This window comes from Thalassophryne amazonica, chromosome 19 (assembly GCF_902500255.1).
Source record: "Thalassophryne amazonica chromosome 19, fThaAma1.1, whole genome shotgun sequence".
NCBI classification, from domain to species: Eukaryota; Metazoa; Chordata; class Actinopteri; order Batrachoidiformes; family Batrachoididae; genus Thalassophryne; species Thalassophryne amazonica.
This window is the reverse complement of record NC_047121.1, coordinates 17,385,285-17,410,020: the sequence shown is the minus strand read 5'-3', so window position 1 is coordinate 17,410,020 and position 24,736 is coordinate 17,385,285. Positions and strand designations below refer to the sequence as shown.

General features: G+C 43.0%; 1 protein-coding gene across 1 annotated transcript in view; it reads right to left on the bottom strand.

Annotated features, from left to right (window-relative positions):
- Window positions 1–24,736, bottom strand: part of fgfr3 (fibroblast growth factor receptor 3) — a 199,955-nt gene that overhangs the window by 59,189 nt on the left and 116,030 nt on the right. The window contains 1 exon segment of the mRNA XM_034160088.1: window positions 706–829. Coding sequence (XP_034015979.1) covers window positions 706–829 — 124 coding nt within the window.

Here is a 24,736-nt window from a genome sequence, read left to right as displayed (position 1 = left end):
GAAGGCACAATGAAGACTGAAGCCTAGACTGGTTCTGTTTTCTTGTACAAAAATGCCTCTCTGTTCCACTCCACCATGACTGGTGGTTCAATAAACTAAAGTTTCACTATGCACAGTTTTTGCATTCAATCCACAAAAGCCTACATTTCCTTCAATTTCCTGGATTTCTTGGTGGCTTCCCTCACTAGTCTCCTTCTTGCACAGCCACACAGTTTGTGAGCTGCCTATTCCAGACAGATTTACCATACAGTACCGTACTGTTTGTATTTCTTAATGATTGATGTAAATAATGTCAGAGACACATACAGAAATGAGGAAATGTTCATGTATCCATCCCCTGACTCATGTACAGAAAACTGCATCAACAATAATCCTCATGTTTAGTTTCTCCAATTACCTAGGGGATCCAAAAACAGACACACTTAGTATACTAATGGCTGGGTAATGCAATCTTTTTGCGAAACCCCTTGAATTAAAGCTAAACGTCTGCACTTTTAGACCATCTTGACTGTTCCATTTGAACTCCACTATGATGGTGTACAGAGGCAACAACATTAAAACAAACAAAACCCCTGTCCAATTACTTATGGTCCTGAGTGCTTTTCCAGCATTAAAGTCCTGTTTGGGTGGCGTCACTGCTTCCATCAGTCTCCATTTATTTCTTTATTTGTTGTGTAAACAAAAGTGGAGGTGAAGGTTGTTTACCGAGCACATCCAGCTGGTAGGTGTGTGTGATGGTGCCGTATTTGTTTTGTACCACGCAGGTGTAGTTTCCCCGGTCTGACGGCACGGCGCTCTCCATCACCAGACTCCACTGCTGGTGTCTGAGCTGTGAGGTGACGGGACAGAAAAAAACAAATACAAAATAAAAACAGTCAGTTTGAAACACATTTAAATTCATTACAAATCCGAAGAAACTGCTGAGGGAACACAGATAGGGCCCTTCTTAAAGCTCAATAACTTCATCTAAAAATACATTCCTTTCATCAGCCCAAATCAGAAGGCAGCGATCTGCTCGCAAACACAGCTTTTTTGCAGATTCACCAGATTAGCACAAATAAGGTGAATATTTGCTCTGTCCAGAGAAATTCGGCTTTTTAGATCTCCCATCTCAATCTTTCCTTTGATATCCTTTGAACTAAAGACTTCACAGAGCAGCCGCGCCGGTAAACAAGAACGCAAACAAGAGCGCCTGTGTGCAGACGGCGCGGACTGAGACGCTGACTACATTCACACAGTTACAGCAGCCAGCATCAGAAAAAACAACTTTTACCTCCTTTATTAATTAGACCATCTGAAGAGACATTTACCATCTTATTCAATATAAAACCATCAAAGCTAATATTCCTTGTGTTGTTAACTGGATCTGGTGTCATTTCTGTAACAATATAATAGTTATAATAATCAAGAAGACATAGTTATAAAGTGCTTTCTAACATCGTTACAACAGAGAATAATTCAAAATACAGCAAAAACAACACACATGCACCAGAGGTGGGAGTAAGTCACCATCAAGTCACTTTCAAGTCATCAGTCAGCGAGTCCCAAGTCAAGTCACCAAGTGTTTCACAGCTGAACCTACGTTAATACACACTTTTGTCTACATTTGTTGTTATATGTATTTGTTAATACCGTTATTGTAGGGTTCAACTATGCTATTATACTTTATACGCTAGTTACCGGTTTTGTTTATCTTGTTAGCTAGCTAGGTACAGTTGGCTTTTTAACAGCTAATTTAACAGTAGCTCTTCTAACTATAATTAGTTTATTTTCGTTATTTACAATTTTATTTTACATGGTGCAGATCTTTTATGATTCTTCATTTTATGGGTTCTTTAATAGATATGAACATATAGTACCTAGTTTGAGGTTTCCATTTGATAGCATATAAATTATGTATCTTCCTAGAGTAAGCTAGCAGGGTTTAATTTATATACATACCAAAACATATTACATCATAGCTTCTGTTTCTATAATATAATAACCATAAGCTAGCTATAATTTAATTTTACTACTAGTCTACAAACTAAGTATACATATACTACAATCTTCTCCTATATTAATATTTAGATTTTAGAAGCTAACTCCTATAATATTATATATAAACCATTTTTCTTGTATATATTATTTATTACCCTTATTATTTTAATATCACTTATATACACAATGTCTATTTTCTTATGATATTTCTTATTATATATTATTATGATATGTCCATTTTCTTGAGCTGCTTGGGTGGGTTGAGATAATAAAGCTTTTCAACGTACCATCCCTGGTTCTCAAGACCAGGCACCTAAGTGACTCTACTCTACTCTGTTCTACTCTTCTATTCTACTCTTCCTTTTTTAGATATTTAGATATACCTTAGTATACACTAGTATAGTTCTATCTTATAAGTGGAATATATTATAGAAGACATACCTTACTGAATTTCCATGCACACACACACATATGCACACACAAAACACCTCATATGTACAGGCCAAATGTACAGGTTGATCAGAAATATACAACAATCAAATAAAGCTAAAAGTCACTAAATGTAAGAAAATTGGACAGAGACAGAAATGTATTATAAATCTTATATTATATTATAAATTTGAAAGACTCAGCTTTTGTTTGATTCTAATTTCAGCAAACAGGATTACTGCACAGAAACAGAGTGGGTGATAGGATATTGGATCAAATATCGTGAATTTGCTCCATGAGAATTTGCAGGTGATATGACGGAGGAAGTGCATGTGCAATGTTCAACGGAAATTAGGAACTTGGAAAAATGCTTTAAGTAAAGCTTCAATAAAAATGTTCATCTCTCCACTGGGCGGCACGGTGGCTTAGTGGGTTAGCGCTCTTGCCTCACAGCAAGAACATTGTGGGATCACTTCCCAATGGGGCCTTTCTGTATGGAATCTGCATGTTGTCCCCGTGTTCGTGTGGGTTCTCTACAGGTTAGGTGAATTGGAGACTTTAAAATCGACCGTGTGTGTGTGTGTGTGTGTGTGTGTACGAGTGTGGATGTCTGTTTCCATGTGGCCCTGTGGTAGACTGGCGTCCTGTCCGGGGTGTACCCCGCTTCACGCCCTATGACTGCCAGAATAGGCTCCAGTCTCCCCCACATGACCCTTGATTGGAGTAAGTGGGTTTAGAAAATGGATGGACAGATGGATCTGTCCACTGACTCATTTTGGCAAACAAAGTTAAAATATTATAATTGTAACAAACAATTAGTATTGACTCTCAAGCAGATAATCAGTAAAACCATGGAGGAAATATGCTCAGATTTTCCCAAAAGGATCAATGGTAGCTTGTATTTATGAGTTGCGTCTGTTGCTTTTTAAATTTTATTTTACATAATTTCATTTTATTCTTTTTGATATTATTTATTAATTAATTAATTATTTATTTATTTGTTTTTGCAATCTCGGTTACTGTTGAAGGTCCACTGGATTTCTTCAGCACCATGAAGCCAACGCTATAGTCTCACTTCAAACAGGAGCTTGATTGTGATATTCTTTTGAGAATATTGGAAGGCATGCTGGGAAACTGAGTTTCTCAGTGTGTCATGGCGCCTTGATACAATTTACATCCATGTGGTTCAAAATGAACCCCCACACCCCAAAGAAGTCAAAATTTGATCATACTTGAGAAATAAGATTGTGAATTGTTTATTTGAATCCTAAGGAACAAAATTATGGCAGAATATAAAACTTATCTGGCTGATCTGGTGGAACTTTACGTGCTGGCATGGGCTTTGCGGTCACAGGATGCGGGACTTCTCTGTGTTCCCAGGGTGAAGAAGAAGTCAGCAGGTCAAAGAGCCTTTTCGTATCGTGCACCCACCCTGTGGAATAGTCTTCCTGCAATCGTGAGGCAGTCGGAGTCCGTGGACATTTTTAAGTCAAGACTGAAAACCTATGTTTATTCTGTTTCTTATGAATAGTTTTTATTTTTTTTAGCTGTTTTATTCTTTTACTTCTGTTTTTAATTATGTATTTAATTTTTAAAATTCATTTTTAGTTATTTATTTATATTTTATGTTGAATTGTTTCATGTAAGGTGCCTTGAGATGGCTTTTGCTGTGATTTGGCGCATTATAAGCTAAATAAATTGAAATTGAAAACTCATTTAATGACTTCAATTGTAAAAAATATAAAGAGATTACAAGTTTAAGATGGACTAGACATGATTAGAAGAATTTCAGACATGATGTAAACCTGTCAGTGGTAAAGAATATGTTGTACCCACATCTACTAATCCCCCCGACCCCAAAGAAGTCAAAATTTGATCATACTTGAGAAATAAGATTGTGAATTGTTTATTTGAATCCATCCATCCATCCATCCATCCATTTTCTTCCGCTTTATCCGGAGTCGGGTCGCGGGGGCAGCAGCTCAAGCAAAGCCGCCCAGACCTCCCGATCCACACACACCTCCTCCAGCTCCTCCAGGGGAACCCCAAGGCGTTCCCAAGTCTCCTCCCAGTGGGACGTGCCCGGAACACCTCTCCAGCGAGGCGTCCAGGGGGCATCCGGAAAAGATGCCCGAGCCACCTCAACTGACTCCTTTCGACGTGGAGGAGCAGCGGCTCGACTCCGAGCTCCTCCCGAGTGACCGAGCTCCTCACCCTATCTCTAAGGAAGCGCCCAGCCACCCTGCGGAGGAAACTCATCTCGGCCGCTTGTACTCGCGATCTCATTCTTTCGGTCATGAGCCAAATCTCATGACCATAGGTGAGGATCGGAACGTAGATCGATCGGTAAATCGAGAGCTTTGCCCCCCTACTCAGCTCTCTCTTCACCACGATGGTCCGATACAGCAACCGCATCACTGCAGATGCTGCACCGATCCGTCTATCGATCTCACGCTCCATCCATCCCTCACTCGTGAACAAGACCCCGAGATACTTAAACTCCTCCACTTGAGGCAAGGACACTCCACAGACCTGAAGAGGGCAAAGCACCTTTTTCCGGTCGAGAACCATGGCCTCGGATTTGGAGGTGCTGATTTTCATCCCGGACGCTTCACACTCGGCTGCAAACCGCCCCAGTGCACGCTGAAGGTCCTGATTTGACGAAGCCAACAGAACCACATCATCCGCAAACAGCAGAGACGAGATTCTGTGGTTCCCAAACCAGACCCCCTCTACACCCTGGCTGCGCCTAGAAATTCTGTCCATATAAATAATGAACAGAACCGGTGACAAAGGGCAGCCCTGGCGGAGGCCAACGTGCACTGGAAACAGGTTTGACTTACTACCGGCAATGCGAACCAAGCTCCTGCTGCGGTCGTACAGGGACCGGATAGCCCTTAGCAAAGGACCCCGGACCCCGTACTCCCAGAGCACTCCCCACAGGGTGCGCCGAGGGACACGGTCGAATGCCTTCTCCAGATCCACAAAACACATGTGGACTGGTTGGGCAAACTCCCATGAACCCTCGAGCACCCGATGGAGTGTGTAGAGCTGGTCCAGTGTGCCGTGACCAGGACGAAAACCACACTGCTCCTCCTGAATCTGAGGTTCGACCATCTGTCGAATTCTCCTCTCCAGTACTCTGGAATAGACCTTACCGGGGAGGCTGAGGAGTGTGATCCCCCTATAGTTGGAACACACCCTCCGGTACCCCTTCTTAAACAGAGGGACCACCACCCCGGTCTGCCAATCCAGAGGCACTGTCCCCGATCGCCACGCGATGTTGCAGAGGCGTGTCAGCCAAGACAGCCCCACAACATCCAGAGACTTAAGGTACTCAGGACGGATTTCATCCACCCCAGGAGCCTTGCCACCGAGGAGCTTTCTAACCACCTCGGTGACTTTGGCCTGGGTAATGGATGAGTCCGCCTCCAAGTCCCCAGTCTCTGCTTCCTCTTCGGAAGACGTGAAGATGGGATTGAGGAGATCCTCGAAGTACTCCTTCCACCGCCCGACAACATCCCCAGTCAGGGTCAACAGCTCCCCACCCGCACCGTAAACAGTGCTGGTGGAGAGCTGCTTCCACCTCCTGAGGCGTCGGACGGTTTGCCAGAATCTCTTCGAGGCCGACCGATAGTCCTCCTCCATAGCCTCCCCGAACTCCTCCCAGACCCGAGTTTTTGCCTCTGCGACCGCACGGGCTGCGGCGCGCTTGGCCTGCCGGTACCTGTCAGCTGCCTCTGGGGTCCCACCTACCAACAAAGATAAGTAGGACTCCTTCTTCAGCTTGATGGCATCCCTTACTTCCGGTGTCCACCACCGGGTTCGGGGATTGCTGCCGCGACAGGCACCAGAGACCTTGCGACCACAGCTACGAGCAGCTGCATCGACAATGGAGGTGGAGAACATGGTCCACTCGGACTCCATGTCTCCAACCTCCCCCGGGATCTGGGAGAAGCTCTCCCGGAGGTGGGAGTTGAAGACCTCGCTGACAGAGGGTTCCGCCAGTCGTTCCCGGCAGACCCTCACGACACGTTTGGGCCTGCCAGGTCTTACCGGCTTCCTACCCTCCCAGCGGATCCAACTCACCACCAGGTGGTGATCAGTCGACAGCTCTGCCCCTCTCTTCACTCGAGTGTCCGAGACACGTGGCCAAAGGTCAGATGATATGACTACAAAGTTGATGATCGACCTCCGGCTCAGGGTGTCCTGGTGCCACGTGCACTTATGGACACCCTTGTGCTTGAACATGGTGTTCGTGATGGACAAACTGTGACTAGCACAGAAGTCCAACAACTGAACACCACTCGGGTTCAGATCGGGGAGGCCGTGCTTCCCGATCACCCCCCTCCAGGTCTCACTGTCGCCGCCCACGTGGGCGTTGAAATCCCCCAGGAGAACAATGGAGTCCCCAGTCGGAGCGCTATCTAGTACCCCTCCCAGGGACTCCAGGAAGGTCGGTACTCTGCACTGCCGCTCGGCCCGTAGGCCGAGACAACGGTGAGAGACCTGTCCCCGACCCAAAGGTGTAGGGACGCGACCCTCTCGTTCACCGGAGTGAACTCCAATACTTGGTGACTGAGCTGGGGAGCAATAAGCAATGCGACCCCAGCTCTCTGCCTCTCCCCGTGGGCGACGCCAGAAAAATGAAGCGTCCAGCCCCTCTCCAGGAGTTGGGTACCAGAGCCCAAGCTGTGCGTGGAGGTGAGCCCGACTATCTCTAGTCGGTATCTCTCAACCTCCCGCACAAGCTCAGGCTCCTTCCCCCCTAGTGAGGTGACATTCCACGTCCCAACAGCTAGGGGCTGTGAGCATGGACCGGGCCGCCGGGCCACCCGCCCTCGACTGCCACCCAATCCTCTCTGCACCCGACCCCCATGGCCCCCTCTGCAGGTGGTGAACCCACAGGAGGGCGGGCCCACGTCACTCTTTCGGGCTGAGCCCGGCCGGGCCCCATGGGCTAAGGCCCAACCACCAGGCGCTCGCGCGCGAGCCCCAACCCCAGGCCTGGCTCCAGGGTGGGACCCCGGCTCCGCCATACCGGACGACGTCACGGTCCTTGATCTTTTACTGGTCATGGAGGTTCTGAACTGCCCTTAGTCTGACCCGTCACCTAGGACCTGTTTGCCTTGGGAGACCCTACAGGGAGCACATAGCCCCCGGCAACATACCTCCTAGGATCATCCGGGTACGCAAACTCCCCCACCACGATAAGGTGGCAGCTAGAGGGGGAGTATTTGAATCCTAAGAAACAAAATTATGGCAGAATATAAAACTTGTTTAATGACTTCAATTGTAAAAAAATATAAATGGATTACAAGTTTAAGATGGACTAGACATGATTAGAAGAATTTCAGACATGATGTAAACCTGTCAGTGGTAAAGAATATGTTGTACCCACATCTTCTAATCCCCCCCACCCCAAAGAAGTCAAAATTGGATCATACTTGAGAAATAAGATTGTGAATTGTTTATTGGAATCCTAAGAAACAAAATTATGGTAGAATATAAATATGTTATTGACTTCAATTGTAAAAAATATAAATGGATTACAAGTTTAAGATGGACTAGACATGATTACAAGAATTTCAGACATGATGTAAACCTGTCAGTGGTAAAGAATATGTTGTACCCACATCTTCTAATCCCCCCCACCCCAAAGAAGTCAAAATTTGATCATACTTGAGAAATAAGATTGCGAATTGTTTATTTGAATCCTAAGGAACAAAATTATGGCAGAATATAAAACTGATTTAATGACTTCAATTGTAAAAAATATAAAGGGATTACAAGTTTAAGATGGACTAGACATGTTTAGAAGAATTTCAGACATGATGTAAACCTGTCAGTGGTAAAGAGGATGTTGTACCCACATCTTACAATATAAAGCGCCTTGGGGCAACTGTTTGTTGTGATTTGGTGCTATATTAAAAAATTGATTGATTGATTGATCTTCTTAAGACTGATTTAAGAAGGACAACTTTTCGATTAGATATGTGAAGCAGAGTTTAATCAGTCAAACCAAATATAATTAGAAAGAATCTTTTATTTGGAATCAAAACACTGCAAAGCCCCAACTACCTTTAATATCTGCTTTTAGGACACTTGACCATATTACCATGCTAAAAGTTTAAAAGCTTATTTAACACTCTGTCTTAATTTAAGGGATTATTTTATAGATTTCTGTATTGTCTGTGAAAAATAGTTTGGAGTCACGGCAGGAAGGATTTTTTTTTTTGCACTTCTGAAATTGGTTCCACTGCACTCGTCATGAGCAATCTCTCTTTGTAGAGTCCAAGGGTAAATTCTGTGTGGTAATCTAAACCAGGTGTGGCTGGATGGCCACAGCAGACAGACACTAACTCGACAGATTCAGAAGCTGCTCGGAGGCGCCGCGAGTGCCCGGCACAGAGAGGCGAGAACACAGTCCTGCTACGCGTCGATAGGCCGAGTCTCCACAGGCCAAGAGGGACAACCTCAAAAAATTAAGTAAAAACATGCGGCGCCATCGCTGCGCTTACTGCAGCAAGCCGGGCGCAGAGTGAACTCTTCGGAAAGAGGTCAGAATTACTAAAGAGTGAGTGATGTCAACAAGGCAGCTATTTTTTTCAGAGTGGAACATTTAACATCACCTGCAGAGGAAAATGTGGCGGCACAGCGCAGGCTTGGTGTTTGGTGTTTTGACAAACGTTTAACCCCAGGCGTTCGTAGGCATATATACCTGCAGGTCAAAGTGCACATCTCTCACGCTGTCCTCCCTCTGTCTCACACTATACCCTTCTTTACTCTCACTTGGAGGCGCGTGTGGAAAATAATGTAACAGTGTAAATATTATGCCTGTGTGTGCTTTTTACAGTTGCATGGTAACGTGGACCAGGCGGTCCACTCAGCACTGGCAAACGATTTTTTTTTTTTAGATTGGATGGCTCCACCCCGTCTACCCCTCTCAAAGTCAAACTGAAGTCAAAGGCTGCTCTCATGAGCGGATGAGTGACGCCTTGTGCTGCGGTCGCTGTGCCTGAGCCCAGAGGAGGCGGGTGGGGGAGTGAATGAGAAGTGAATCTAAAAGGTGGTAAAACACCAGCATGAGTCCATGAGAAAGACAGGCCGAGACCACCAACAGAAAGTAACTGCAATTATCATGATTACTGCTATTTTCATGACATATGGACTTTAAATAATCATATTTCATGAAGCCATACAGCCACAAGTTGGAAATAACAGAGCACATTTACTCTTCTTCTTTGGTATGTTTTACGAATGGGACCTAGTATTAATGATTTGGATTTTAACAAGGAATATTGGAAACCATTTTCCTCTAAGTTACATATTTCTCTTGGCACATTTGATTGCCATGTGTTTTTATTACGTTGCGCTGGCTGACCTCTGGTGAACCTGCAGCTTTAGTACCCAAATGGGATAATCCCACCTATTCCAATCACGCTAGATTCCAAACAAAATTAAATTATTAAGAGGCTTACTACAGAGTCACAGGAGGTTTTTAATGTTTTAGTGGAATAAGCTATGGGAAAATGTATGACTGAAGGGGCCACAGAAGCCATTTTGGACAGTCTTAATGTGGAGGAAAGAGGAAAAGGGGTTTGATGTACACCTCCCAGCAAACTAATAAAGAGCCTCAGGTGCACTAAAGAGGTGTTACAGGTTTGTAACCCAGAGAAATGTGAAGCATCCTGCAGGTTTCAAGGAAACTGACACTGTCACTTTAAATAGAAAGAAGTTGAAGCTCATTGGGGACAACAAAAACAATAATGGAAGCTGCAAAACCTACCCACAAAATAAGCAAAATTCAGTTGTGGATTGTAGATGTTGAAAACAAGCTGTTTCGCATCTTAATTTGGTTAAAGCATCATACTGTATTTACGTGTCTGAGAGCCCAAAGCCCAGTGTGACGGAGGCTGTGCAATAGTATTTAATGAGCATCACTCCCCTGACAGCCAAAACTGGTGGTTTTAGCCGACTGTTCAGAGTGTCCATCTCCGATGCCAAAGATTGTGACTTCGCATCCTGAGGGGAGGAGTCAAAAATCACAATGCAGAGCAAGCTGCTACACAAGCATCCGCTCGCCACCTTTTTTGAAGAAAGTTGGTGAAACACCCACCCGAAATTAAATATTTTTTTTTTAATGAAAGTTAAGATTTTTAAAAAGCATTTTTAAAACATTTTCTTGTTTACTCGCTGCGTGTACTGTTTGTCAGGCAACGGCTTCCATACTACAGCATCCCCGCAAGGGGAGGGTCCGACGTGCTTCAAACATTCGTGAGCTGCAGCTTAGCATGGCGGACGAAGAGCTAATTCAGCCAGTACCGTCTTTCCTGAAGGCAAATGTTTGGAAGCATTTTGGATTTTATTAGTTGCTGTGTAAGAAGGACCTTGACATGACTTATGCAGTGTGCAAAATCTGCAAAATGAAAGTAAAGTACTTTGGATACACTTCAAATCCGCAAGCCCACATGCTACGCCATCACCCAGAGCTAAAAGAGGGGAGCAGCGGTATCTGCCAACTACTGACCAGCGCTTCGCTAAACTGCCAGCCAACTCTGAACGAGCAAAGCAGATAAGTAAATTTACATCTTTAGAATCACTTGATTAACCTTGTAAAGCTGCATTTTCTTAAACATAAACATTTTTTAAGTAATATAACTATTTCTCAGAGCTCTTTGAATCGAAAATCGATTCTGAATCGAATCGTCACCCCAAGAATCGGAATCGAATTGAATCGTGAGTTGTTGTACGATTCACATCCCTAGGACACACCCAGACAAACATGCCACATGGCCAAAATGAAGCAGTTGGCATTCCTCACAAACGCAAACGATACTAAATAACCCTTCATTTGGCACAAAGTTATTCCAATGGTATGCAAGGATCTTCTAAAGGAACCTAGCACCAAAACTATCCAGTTGTCGCCTTTGGTCAGTGGTTAGTGATCAAGTCTTATAACCATGTAGTGAGACAGGAATCACCAGGACCCTAAAGACTTAGACCTTCCTTCCCAGCAAAGGCATTGACATCACCAAACACCTTTGTGCAATAGCACCATGACTCCTCTTCTCAAGCTGAGGATTCAGGGACTTGAATGTCACTACCAAGATAACTGACTGTCTCCACAAATTTGATAACTTCACCACATACAGATACACTTTTTAAGGATGCCGCTGAAAGCCTGGATCTTCATCCTGTTCCAGGACATCATCAAACTCACACAGTCTCCCGTGCATTATGCCCAACTCCTTGCTCATCTTCTAAAGCTCTATCAGGGCATCTATTGGGTCCACAAATATCACAGCAAGTATTTCAGAACAAAAACTATTTCTACTGGGGGTAAATAAGCGTATTCAATTCAGCATTCCATCCAGGACACACCCTGACTCATTTTAGGATATTTCAGGTTATTCACAGTGGCTGCAATGGAAAACAGTGAAATTACCTCACTATCCTGGCAGATGCCTTCATTTATTTTAATCAAGACAAGAATTCACAATTCGACTGCCAGCTTAAACGGCTCGTAACGATAGACATTTTTTGCAGTGAAGCGCTTGTCTGTGAAAAAACACAGGAAGCTCAGCTCCCTTTATAGTCCAAACCCTCCGTCTTCACCTCACAAAACAGCCCTGTCAGAACCAGTGGGGCCAGTTACCAGAATTTATGACTGTGTCAGAGCAGACCAGCAGCCCCATGTTTGCTACTGTCTAATTTGACCCACAGAGAAAGCAGAAACAGATACAAGTTACCCTCAGGGTTTGCTATTAAAGCTGGCAAAGCTTGCCAGGCAATTGGCCGAGTTTGGCTCCGGCTGCCACCGCAACAACAGAGAAAAGAATGCTGCGAGAAAACAAAAAGCATTAAAAAAGGAGGTTAAAAGATAATCCATCATTTGATATCTGTGGCGAGTTTGAAGAAAATGGCAGCGGCCGTGGCTCAAACATAATCTTATAAAGTGTAGAAATTCCTACACGGCCTTCAGAGACTCACAATCCAGGCTGTGTTAAAATGTGGAGTGGAAAAAAAAAAAGAATTTAAAATGCTTAAAGTCTTAAGAAGCAACAGCGTGGAGCCAGTTAAGGAGGCCTGACTTGGAAACCTGTCAAAACACGGATTGAAAAATCAGTTAAGCGCTGTGACCTGGATGGAATGAAACACAATAATAACATTGTCAGCGATTGTCTCGCATACACTGTCGCAGTTTAGCATGAGGACAATAAAATCCCTTCCACCGTATGTAGCAACAGACAACAGCTTTGGCTTCGGCTGTCAAAAACTCAATGGGCTAGTGACACACCCACCTCGCCCAGCCAGTATGTGATGGCTCAGTAGAGAGGTGACCTTTGACCTTCAACCTTTACACCTCCTGGATATAGGAGGCTCCGAGCACCACAATGCTCCGGCATGTCTCGCTGCTGAAATGTTATTTTTCACTATACAAATGAGCCAGACATCCTATTTACCGTTTCATTTAATTTCATCAAATGTAGCACTTCTCTGTATTGCTTTTTAATAGACCTACAATGTGCACGCAACATAGACGTCTCGTCTGAACAACCAGCTGTGTGCTCACGGGGGTAAAAATACTGAGATGCTGTTGGTGTGTAATTATTCTGGCCTGTAATGGATTTTCACAGGATTTGACTGTCCAGTGTTAATGACACTGAAAATGTAAAAGACGCCATATCATACAGCATTTCAACAAACTACTACAGGTCACCGGCTGTCTTAAAAATAAACACAAGTGAGAGACACTCTTGTGTATGCTGATTTTAGCCTTGAACCTTTCAAAAGATTTAGCCTGTAGCTCAGCGGGATAAGGAGTTGAGCTACCAATTTGTTGATCTGGGTTACACTCCTGCTCAAACTACATGTCTGTGTCCAAGGACAAGACACATAGTCTGTATTGTCTCAGTCCACCCAGCTATACTGGTTAGTCTCACGTAAAAGTCATAGTAAAATGTAGAAAAAGTAATGCACAAATAATTCATACATATACTACGTATTCATAGCTGCTGATAGTGCCGATGGACACTATCTGCAGCTATTGGAAACAAGGTGCTGGATTTTCTGTCTGAAAAATAAAAGGTGGAAATTCAACTTATACTTATTGTTGTTATTCTGACCCTAACCCTAAGTGTAATGGAAATCATAATGCATGTTCCTTAAGGTTAAATGTGAAATGTCTGTTGCACATGTGCGTGGAGAGTCGTAATGCTGCATTTACACGAATGCCACGAAGTATACATTCTTGGCCGCTGATCACAAATGTGATGATTTGAGGCAGAGGCGTCAGGTGTCCTCAGGAACTGCTGCAACCTGTTACCACGTGTTAGGAGTAATGGCACGTGTTGCTGGAGAATTATCAGGAACCATTATGCACAGTCAAGAATAATGTTCCGCACTGCTGGAGAATTATCAGGAACCATTACGCACAGTCAAGAATAATGTTCCGCACTGTTGCGTGCTGTTCCGCACTAACAGCATAACAGCGCATCGTTACGTTCTGTCACATTGTGAATGAGGTGAATTGTCTCCACACACACACACCCCCATATTCATCCTACCATCAGCTGCTGAACAATTCAGATCGCTCCAGTTTGCTCCTCAAAATCTACACCAGATGAACTTTGTGATTGCATGCTTAGTTGGGCTCTGTGCCATGGAGAGAGAGAGGAGGAGACGGAGCAAGTCAGATGTGTGGCTCCACGTGGCTCTCGTCTCACTCGTTTTCCCTAACATCAGGCGCAGCAGCAGCATCAGGCGGAACACCTGCAGAAGCGCGCTGATGAGCATTGGAATGAGACTTTTAGCCGATTTGGCATCACTGTCCTTCTTCAGCATACTGCAGAAATGAAACAGGAGGGTTTAATTGTGCCCATGTCAGAGAAGAACACTGTCACACTCTATTAAGGATCAACACTAATCAAGACGGATCAATACGCTTAGCTGCAACCTCCACGACATGAGGCGAAATGAGGGTGGTGCGTGACATTCGTGGAAGATTTTTTTAACAGCCAAAAACATGCTCCATAAAAATCAAGAATATCACACACCAACACGCACTATTAAGAAACCATTCATAACACGTCCTGCCTATGTGTAAACACAGCCTAAGAATATGCACAAAATATTGAGTTCAATTTTGTGTGTGCTATCATGTGTATCATGAGAATACGTTAAACTGTAATTGGATGTTGGCCTTCCCGGGGAAAGTAACCTGAGCTGGACTGGCATTCTGTTCAGCGACACTCAGAGACATTTTGTATGGTAAATGGACTGCATTTATATAGCGCTTTTCCATCTGCATCAGACGCTCAAAGCGCTTTACAATTATGCCTCACATTCACCCAGATGTCAGGGTGCTGCCATACAAGGCGCTCACTACACACCGGAAGCAATAGGGGATTAAAGGCCTTGCCCAAGGGCCCTTAGTGATTTTCCAGTCAGGCGGGGATTTGCACCCATGATCTTCTGGACTCAAGCCCAACACCTTAACCACTAGACCATCACCTCCACTATGCTTCATGATATGAAATCTGAGGATAAGTGTGGGCACCAGTGGGCCTCAAGACCTTCACTGAAAAAAAGTGAAACTTCAACTTAATTATTCAAACAAAATGTATTAGTTTTTCTCAATGTATATTTATAATTTCTTGAAAAGTGAAATTATAAATTTACTTTGAGAGAAATTTAGCTGTAGCAAATACGAATAATTTAAAAGAAAAAAAAAGTCCTGCGTTTTTTCAGGTCAGAAGAAGGACTTTCTTTATGTTCTTCTCCATTTTCCATTTTGCACAGCACATGATGCCTTCCTTTGGATAAGGACGTCAGAACACTGTTCTGAAACAGGAGTGTTGCAAAGGTTTTGGAATGTTCCAGAGCAGTGTTCTGAGTTTGCCATCACTACGTAATAGCAGTATAGACAAAAGGTTTCGTGACTGTCCCCAGCCACATGGCCTATCGACTCCGTCATTCCGGTTTGTTGTATATTTCATCTGTCTTTCTATGGTGTCAAGCATAACGTGTTAGCTGATGCTCAGTGAGGACACAACGCACCCCATAATCTATGCAGCAACTGTACAGCAGGTACTTGAGTGAAATAAGGACTTGGGCTAAGAAACGCAGAACTTTCAACCATCCCAGAGTGACAATAGGAGGTATTTTTTTCAGCCAGCTGACAGACTAATGGTCCACTCGAGCAGAACCTGTCCTTGTCACATTTGAAGCTCTTAAAGTCAGTAGCAAACTACTAAGAGAGGGAAAACCTACTGCACTGATAAGCACGGGTCACTTACCGACTCACTCCCAACCACGTACACACTCACAACCCGAAAGACCCATCACAATATAAAAAAACAGACACGGTTCATTCAACCACCATTTAACCACGACTGTCAAAACACAAATGAAAATGTCATTTCAGGATGAATGGTGGAGGAAGATTGTCAAGCTGAAGATCCTTTTAGGGAATAGAGACTTTAGAAGGCCATTGTCAGGCTGTCAGGGCTCAGGGTGCCACTTCTACTTTCCACCAGTCACCCCTGACCTCGATAAATGAACTCGTCACACACAGATGTGGTGGCGTGCTGACGGCCGTGTCACAGGGAGACTGAAAACACCGCAAAAACAATCTGTACTCACAACATGACAACAAAGCAGCAATCGCAATCATAAAACCTGATGAAATGACACTCAATTACAAGCACATTCTACTTATTTATATTTAATTATCATTATTATTTATGAATATTTGATGTTAAGTGTAAAAGCAATCTGAGCAAGAAGGAAAATATCTGAAATTTGGGTGAACTGATGTTTTAAAGATGATCAGATACAATAAGAAGCTGAATAAACTCATAGTGACTGTGATATTGAAGACTTTCCCACTGATGCTTTTTGGATTGTGCAGAACGTTGCGGTGGTTCGCTTTGTTATAAAGAGCGGATGAAGCTGTTATTACAGATCTCCATGGAGCTGTGTCACAGCAGCCTGATTCTCTGCAGGGTGACCTCTCTGTTCACCTCTTGAGGCCAATGGCAGCCACATGGTGATTTGCTAACAGGAATTCAAAAAGCTCCATGAAGGGAAGGAGGGAGGGAGGCAGGGGTATGTGATTATGTCCCAATGAAGACATGAGGAATAACAACTTAATAATCATTATATTTTTAACTTATGCATCCCAGAATCATGCAATGGTGACAAACCGATGTGTGAAGCTCTGGTTGCCCACATTTATGATGAAGTGAACAGTTTGATGATGTTTGATGTAATGGACTGGGCTTGTACAGTGTGTGCAAAAATAACTGTAGTATAACTTTTACAGAACTGTGTCACATCCGGAAGACCTTTTAATGATGTTACAGCATGGATGACACGGCCAAGTCTCATGGTGTTAGATCGTGATACCATCATGAACTGTAGTAGAATTTCATGATGGGACAGTCTAACCCTACCCCTCACCCTTACTAACCCTAACCCTAATGCCCTACGGCAGGTCCGTAAAACAGCCCAGTCCCATGGCAGTTTGTGATGTATTAGACCGTGATACTACTCTACTATATTTTTGTGAGGGTATCGGGATCTAATAGATTAGATCACTTTATGTGATGCCATCACAAACTGCAGTGAGACTGCATTGTTATGACTACGTTATGGGTTCAATGAAAACCCATGGGTTTATGAAAGAATGTGAAAGATCAAAAGAGAATTTAATTTCATTTAATTTACATTTTTTGGAAATTTTGAAAATGTTGAAAATTCAGCCATTGAAAACAAGACAAAGGGACAATGATAGAATATTTCAGCTCCCCATAGACACCTTCTTGGACTCTTTATGTTTTACCAAGATACAGACACAGAAGAGGTTTTAAATCATGAAACTGTTTTAAAGAGGACCCTTGATTATAACTCAGATTTAGGACATTTCTCTGAAACATGGTCATTGTTCTTTCGTCTTTCAGACATTAGTTTGAGTTTCATCCGTTGCAACTCAGCTGGATGAGATACCATGAGTTATATTCTGGACTGAAATCTAAATTTTGATAAAACAGGTCACATCTAGGAGCATGTGTTGGTGCTGTGTGTAACCACATCCACCACACAATGGAACTGTGCCGGGAATGTTGTTGGAACCTCATAGGCGGACAACTGGGCCGTCTTAACCTCCCAACAGGGGCCATGTACCAGCCACTGCCAGGTGAATCCCATTGGCTTATACCTTTTGCTCAAATCCTCGGCACTGAACACCTGTTTTCTGGTTCATTCTCAGAAATGCTCAGTCACAATGCATCATATGCTTCATCTGAGTCTCTCCTTAAAGTAACCCTTAAATCGACACAAAGTCATTCTAGCAGTACCCAAGGATCTCCCAGAGACACCAAGCACCAAAGACATCAAGTTACTGCCTAAGTTAACTTGTTTGTGTCCAGATCTCACAACTTTATATGGAAGTACCAGGACCCTAAAAGACTTGGACCTATCCTACAAAGATATCAGTATTGTCTTTTCAAACTCTCAGACTCAATGAGCACTTCCAAATCTCTAAATTTCAAATCCTGAGGTCCCAGAGAAGTGAATGTTATTGGTGTAATAAGTCGTACAACTCATGCCTACTCCACTGTGCATGTACCACCGCTGCACTGCTGTCAGGGCAGAAAGAGAGCTCATGCTCCCTTAAATAAATATAGAGACACCATTTGCTTTTTGACCTCAGATTTAATTTTTGACAAGAAATAAGTGTTTTGACATAAATTAACTCGAAAAATATGATCTGTGGACATCCATTAAAGTACGCTTTTATCAAGAAAGGTCAAAGAGACCTTGGATATTTGCACTCTTTGCTATTTAAACTTACTCTCTCACCTTAGAGGAAAAATACAAGAAGAAACAATAATTCCCCTCCTCAGACAGCCTCAGGATGGACCATTTTCACCTCAAAGTTTCAAAAGCCCTATACTGCAGAAGGAGGGATGGCCCTTCCTTCCCCTCGCTTCCTCACTACCAGTATTTCTCTCATATTCTTTTTATCTAGAAAAACCCCTGTAGCTCGGTCAACAGTTTCTCCACAAAGAGATACACTTCTGATGGTTGTCCATTAGCTTATTGAATTCCTGGATGTTACTCTTGCTCTAGGACAATTTCAAATAGTACTAAACAAACTGGCTGAAATGATGGGAATTTCAAAGGCAGTGGTTGGCAGGCTGAACCCTGTCCATCCATCCATCCATTTTCTAAAGTCACTTATTCCAGTTAAGAGGCACTTGGTGGAGGCTGGAGCCTATCCCAGCAGTCACTGGGTGAGGGGGTACACCCTGGACAGGTCACCTGCCTTTCATAGGGGCACCAACACATTCACATTCAATTTAAAATTTCAAGTTTACCTAACCTGCATTTTTTGGAAGTGGGAGGAAAGTGGAGCATCCAGAGGGAACCCATGCAAACACAGGGAGATATGCAAACTCCATACAGAAAGGATCAGGTCAGACGTGAACCTGAGACCTTCTCGCTTTGAGGCAACAGCACCAACCTCTAAGCCACCATACTGCCCTTTCAGCCATGTCATATTTTTTGAATAAAGAAAGGCACAGAAATGGTTTAGTACTGCTTCAATTGTATAGTTACCTCTCTTTCAGAACCAGTCTCAGTTTAACCCTCTGAGGTCTGTGACACGCTTATGAGTCTAACTCTGTTTTTTTTGTCATGTGTCTGTTAACAAATTAGTGACGGAAGATCATAGAGGCTTCATTCGACCGCTTCCTGAAACTACAGGGTGTCACCTCCAGTTTCATTCATGGTTGTAGGCGATCTTTGCCTCACAGCCAATCCTTGAGCCTGGAAAATGTCACATGGGTGTTTCTCCCTCTCTGCCTGCAGCTTCATCAGGCTATTCAGAGCACACTTGGCTTTGTGGCTTTGTTCAGGAGTCAGATGAACTCACACTGCCACTGAACCCTCAAAAATGCTAAAAAGAAATAGTCCTGTCAGCCTACAATTCCCTTCACATACGAGGTCTATTAGAAAAGTATCCGACCTTATTATTTTTTTCAAAAACCATATGGATTTGAATCACGTGTGATTGCGTCAGACAAGCTTGAACCCTCGTGCGTATGCGTGAGTTTTTCCACACCTGTCGGTTGCGTCATTCACCTGTGAGCAGGCTTTGAGTGAGGAGTGGTCCACCCCCTCGGCGGATTTTCATTGTCAGGAAATGGCGGAATGATTTGGGCTTTTTTTCCTTCAGAATTTTTTCAGAGACTGGCAGCTGGAAACCATTAGAAAAATTTATCTGGCTTTCGGTGAAAATGTTACGGGCTTGGTAGAGAATAAGGAGTGTTACTGTCGCTTTAAGGACGGCCCCCAGCAACTGTGGGGCGCGCCGCGCTCTGAAGCCGCCATCGACAGGCTGAACGACCATTTCATTTCTTAACAGATGGCTGTCTGGATCCGTGACCATCGTGTGCCATTTCTCTTGTTATCACAAGAGCTGGACATCAACCATTTTCCGGCAGATTTCACTTTTAACAAGAGATTTTGTCATGGAAAGCCGAGCGGAGGCTTCGCGTGTCACAATGGATTCGCTACTGGAGCGAGACAAAACCACCTCCGTTTTGGTCTCACAGGACGGCTTTGAGATGGCGTTCAGACAGCTGTCGGTGGTTTTTCCATCGAGTGATTATCCGAGAAATTGTGGATGTGCCTGGACATGCCAGAACATGTCCTGTGAGGCTTCATCACGGCGTTGCTTTGCGCCATGCGGCACCGCCGCGACGCGCGGAATTCCTCCGCACATTTGTCTCAATGTGCCGAAAAGGTGCTGATGTCCACGTCTTTTCACAATTCCTGTGCTAGTCAGATGACGTCCCAGATAAAACACAGCGTCCAGTTTGGAAATGAACGGCACATTCCACTGTTACAGGAGTTCTTGTCAGGGAAAGAGGAGTGGAGGCTTCGCGCGTCGCCGGTGGTGCCGCATGCCGCACAGCAACGCCGTGATGAAGCCTCACGGGACATGTTCTGGCATGTCCAGGCACATCCACAATTTCTCGGATAATCACTCGATGGAAAAACCACCGACAGCTGTCTGAACGCCATCTCAAAGCCGTCCTGTGAGACCAAAACGGAGGTGGTTTTGTCTCGCTCCAGTAGCGAATCCATTGTGACACGCGAAGCCTCCGCTCGGCTTTCCATAAACAGAGAAAGTGCACACGACGGTCACGGATCCAGACAGCCATCTGTTTAGAAATGAAATGGTCGTTCAGCCTGTCGATGGCGGCTTCAGAGCGCGGCACGCCCCACAGCCACTGGGGGCCGTCCTTAAAGCGACAGTAACACTCCTTATTCTCTACCAAGCCCGTAACATTTTCACCGAAAGCCAGATAAATTTTTCTAATGGTTTCCAGCTGCCAGTCTCTAACAGTTTCTGAAAAAATTCTGAAGGAAAAAAAGCCCAAATCATTCCGCCATTTCCTGACAATGAAAATCCGCCAAGGGGGCTGGACCACTCCTCACTCAAAGCCTGCTCACAGGCGAATGATGCAACCGACAGGTGTGGAAAAACTCACCCATGTGCACGAGGGTTCAAGCTTGTCTGACGCAATCACACGTGATTCAAATCCATATGGTTTTTGAAAAAAATAATAAGGTTGGATACTTTTCTAATAGACCTCGTATTACACAATTTTTGTGAGCCATAGACATTTCTGAGCCTACTTCGGCACCAAAACAGTTCCTTCACAAGAATAAAGATGTATTTACAATAAAGATTTTAAGAATTTTCACAAAATTTATTTCATTTTTTCAGATTTAGATCCAGAATATTTCTACATACAGTGTTCCTGACAAACATGTGACACCTATTTTGAAATCTGAGGTTGTTGTGAACATTTTGATATACATGACATGGGAATTATACTAAAAAAAAACACCTTAAAATGGAATTACTGAAAGTATGGCAAAATGTAGAGAACACCCTGCTCATTTTATTTGATGCTAACAATTTAAATAGAACATCAGCTCTTCACATGTAAGAAGTTGAAGTCGGAGGAGTGGTTCCAGCTTGAATGGATCTGAATGGATCGACGGGCTGCTGACAGGTGTGTGTGAGTTTGTGTGCGTGTGTGTTCGAGAGGAGAAAGTGGGGAGAGAGTAAGAGCAACAACTGCTGTTGGTCTGTTGGGAGCAGATGTTGGAGATCTCTATAAACTGTTAATAGCTGCAGGATCTCATTACATTTAACCCGTTAAAGGCCAAAGTTCTACTCGCTGAGTGAGAAGCCTCCCGGTGTTTCACGACCAACCTGCCTCATGTTGACTGTGCTGGAGTTAAACTCTGTGTTGAACTGAGAAACTGCTGTTTTTGTACATAACATGAAATCGAATCAAATCCTCCCATGATCTTTTAAATAAAACTTTAACCTCATACGTATTTGTTGTTTGGAGCGCATACATTTTATTTCATTTTTCACGTAATATTATCATGACTATCATGAAGTATCATGAATTACATATGTGTATTAGGATGTCACATTTCAGGTTCTATCTTCAGATTCTGTTAGTTTGGCATACAGTTCGCTCTTTGTACATTCAGCTAGGTTTATATTCAGTTGTCTTTATATTTAATTTCTTTTGGATTCCATAAGTTTTTCTTATGCTCAGTTAGTTTTATATGCAGCTACTGTATTTTCTGGACTATAAGTTATGATTTTTTTTTACTAGTTTAGGAGATCCTGCGATTTATACCCTGGTGCAATTTATAATCCGAAAAATTACATGTTCATCATTTATAATAATAACTACAACATCAATTTATGCACTCTAAGAAATAAAATGTGGAATTTAATTGATGAAGTTAAGGTAACGTTTTCCACATAACATTGTCAATTAAGTGCAAAACAATATTGTAGTTGAAATTAATTAAATCAAATGAAACATTATTACTTAAATCCCAAAAATTAACAATTGCACGTATATTGAAAATAATAGTATTAATTACATTTAAAACCCCTGTGTTTCAGTTCTTAGAGTGAGGTCTTTCTCAGGAATCAAAGCACTAAACACAATAAACTCCAATAATAAAAGAATAAATGCCAGTAATAAAAAGTGCAATGCACAAAAATTCCAAATTAATGAGCTGATAACACAGAAAACTGATGCAATTTACACTCCAGTGTGACTTATACTCCAGAAATCACAGTAGCATTATATTCAATTACAGTATTTTCAGGAGTATAAGTCACAGATCTTTTACTAGTTTGGGACGCCCTGTGATTTAAATTCTGGTGTGAGGTATATACTGAAAAATCACACATTCGTTGTTAATAATATACAAATAATGAATGTTTATGAGTTCAATGGTAGGAATATTTCATGTGGTGAAAGCTTCGCTGAGTTGAATGGTACGTTCAAGCTTTCTCTCATGAAATATTGGTCCCATTGAAAGAATGAAAAAACATTTATTATTTGTTTTAAATAACGGCTAAAATAGATCCTTGTCATTAAATATTCTTAATTTATAAACAACAGAAAAAGGACTTACATTTGGTGTTCCACTGGTGCTTAATAGTCCAACACGAACTTTAAATAGCAGCGGACTTCCAAAAAAAAAAAAAAAAAAAAAAAAAAAGAGAGACTTCGGGTAGTCCCTCAGTCCAGCGAAAAATCACATCAGAAATTTGTCCAGCTTTTCAGCTTTTCATCCTAACAGCTCTTCATGTGTGACAGCGGAGTGGATTTGGTTTTTGTGTGTGCTACAAGAATTAGCACCGTCAATTAGCTCCTTCAAATCGTCGTCCATCAGCAAAACATACTCCTCTGTGTTTAGTTAAATGCCGTCCCCAGTAGTGTAAGCGCGCGCAGTGGTCGGGCGTGCAATAGCAAATTTCATATAGCACCAAAATGGCGAGCTAAAAAGAACTACTGCATGGTCAAGGAAACACAGCGGCAAATGGTATGAATAATCCATATCACGTGACATACAACCCACCAATCAAATGACAAGGATCCACTCAGCTGTTATATAATAATAATAATGACTATTTACATAGCATTTACCCAGGAATCAAAGCACTAAACACAATAAAATCCAATAATAAACAAATAAATGGCAGTAATAAAAATACACTACACTCACTCATCTTCAACAGCTTACTCCAATTAAGGGTCACTGGAGCTGGAGCATATTCTGGTAGTCAGAGGGCGTGCACGGGATTAAGGCCTTTAATCAAGCGCCTTCGCTAATTTCCTGTCTGATGGGGAATTAAACCAAAGATCATCTGGTCACAAGTCCGACTCTAAAGTCTCCAAAGATGCTCCAACCTTGTGCTTAAATTTCAAGAACAGCGTCAGCTGGACAATGAAATACACAACAGGTTTTGAAAATTCAGACACTGAAACTAATTGTTGATAATATCTTGATGGGTCTCCTGGCTGATTCCAGATGCACCCTGTGTTCTCTGGGGGCTGCAAGTACATTCCTCCATGTGTTCTGGGAATGCACACCTGTTGGTCATTTTTGGAACAGGTTCCGCTCTCAGTCATCAGATATAGGCTGCTTGACTTTACCTGTATCAATAACGCCTTTACTCCTGCATGCTGCCAACGTTTGGGTACGAGAAAAGTTCCACACAGCCCTAAAAAGGTATTTGTTGAAAATGGGAATGCGATCAGTTTGTTGCAGTAACAACAGGTGAAAATTAAAACCTTTACAAACAAATCTGTTCATCTCATCTAGACTTTATAAAGGCAAAGGAGGACAGAATTAAGGAGCCATTAGAGACAGATTCAGACCTCCAACCCTTCTCTTGGTATAATTTTCAAATTTATACGTTATTAAGCTGAAGTTTATTTTGAATCAAAACACAAGTTTTGACTGTTTGAATTCCAAAGTCCTTACCACAGTGAGTTTGCTTTTTATTCCTGTACCTCAGAGCCATTAAAGGAACACAAAAGTAAACCAAGTCCTGTTTCTTTAAGCAGTGCCATTCCACATGAGAGAGTGTTTAGAGTGAATCCGATGACAATACTGAGTAGAGCAGCTGTTTGCTGCACTGCATTACTGTCAAGGCTGAGCTATCATGCGAGCACATACATACCTGCGTAGTACTCTGATTTCAGTCTGACTGTTTGACCCTTGAAATTTATTTTAGTCGGCTTAACCAGGTCAAAGTGTGGCCTGAACCCTGCACGGGGCATCCAGCCCCGTGGGGTCTTTTCTGACCTTTATGTATCTTAAGAAGATTCTCCGGGCATGAATGTGCTGTCTACACTCTCCTTCATTTTCCAGTTATAGACATTCATGCACAACGCGGGTGTTTGTCAACTGAGGG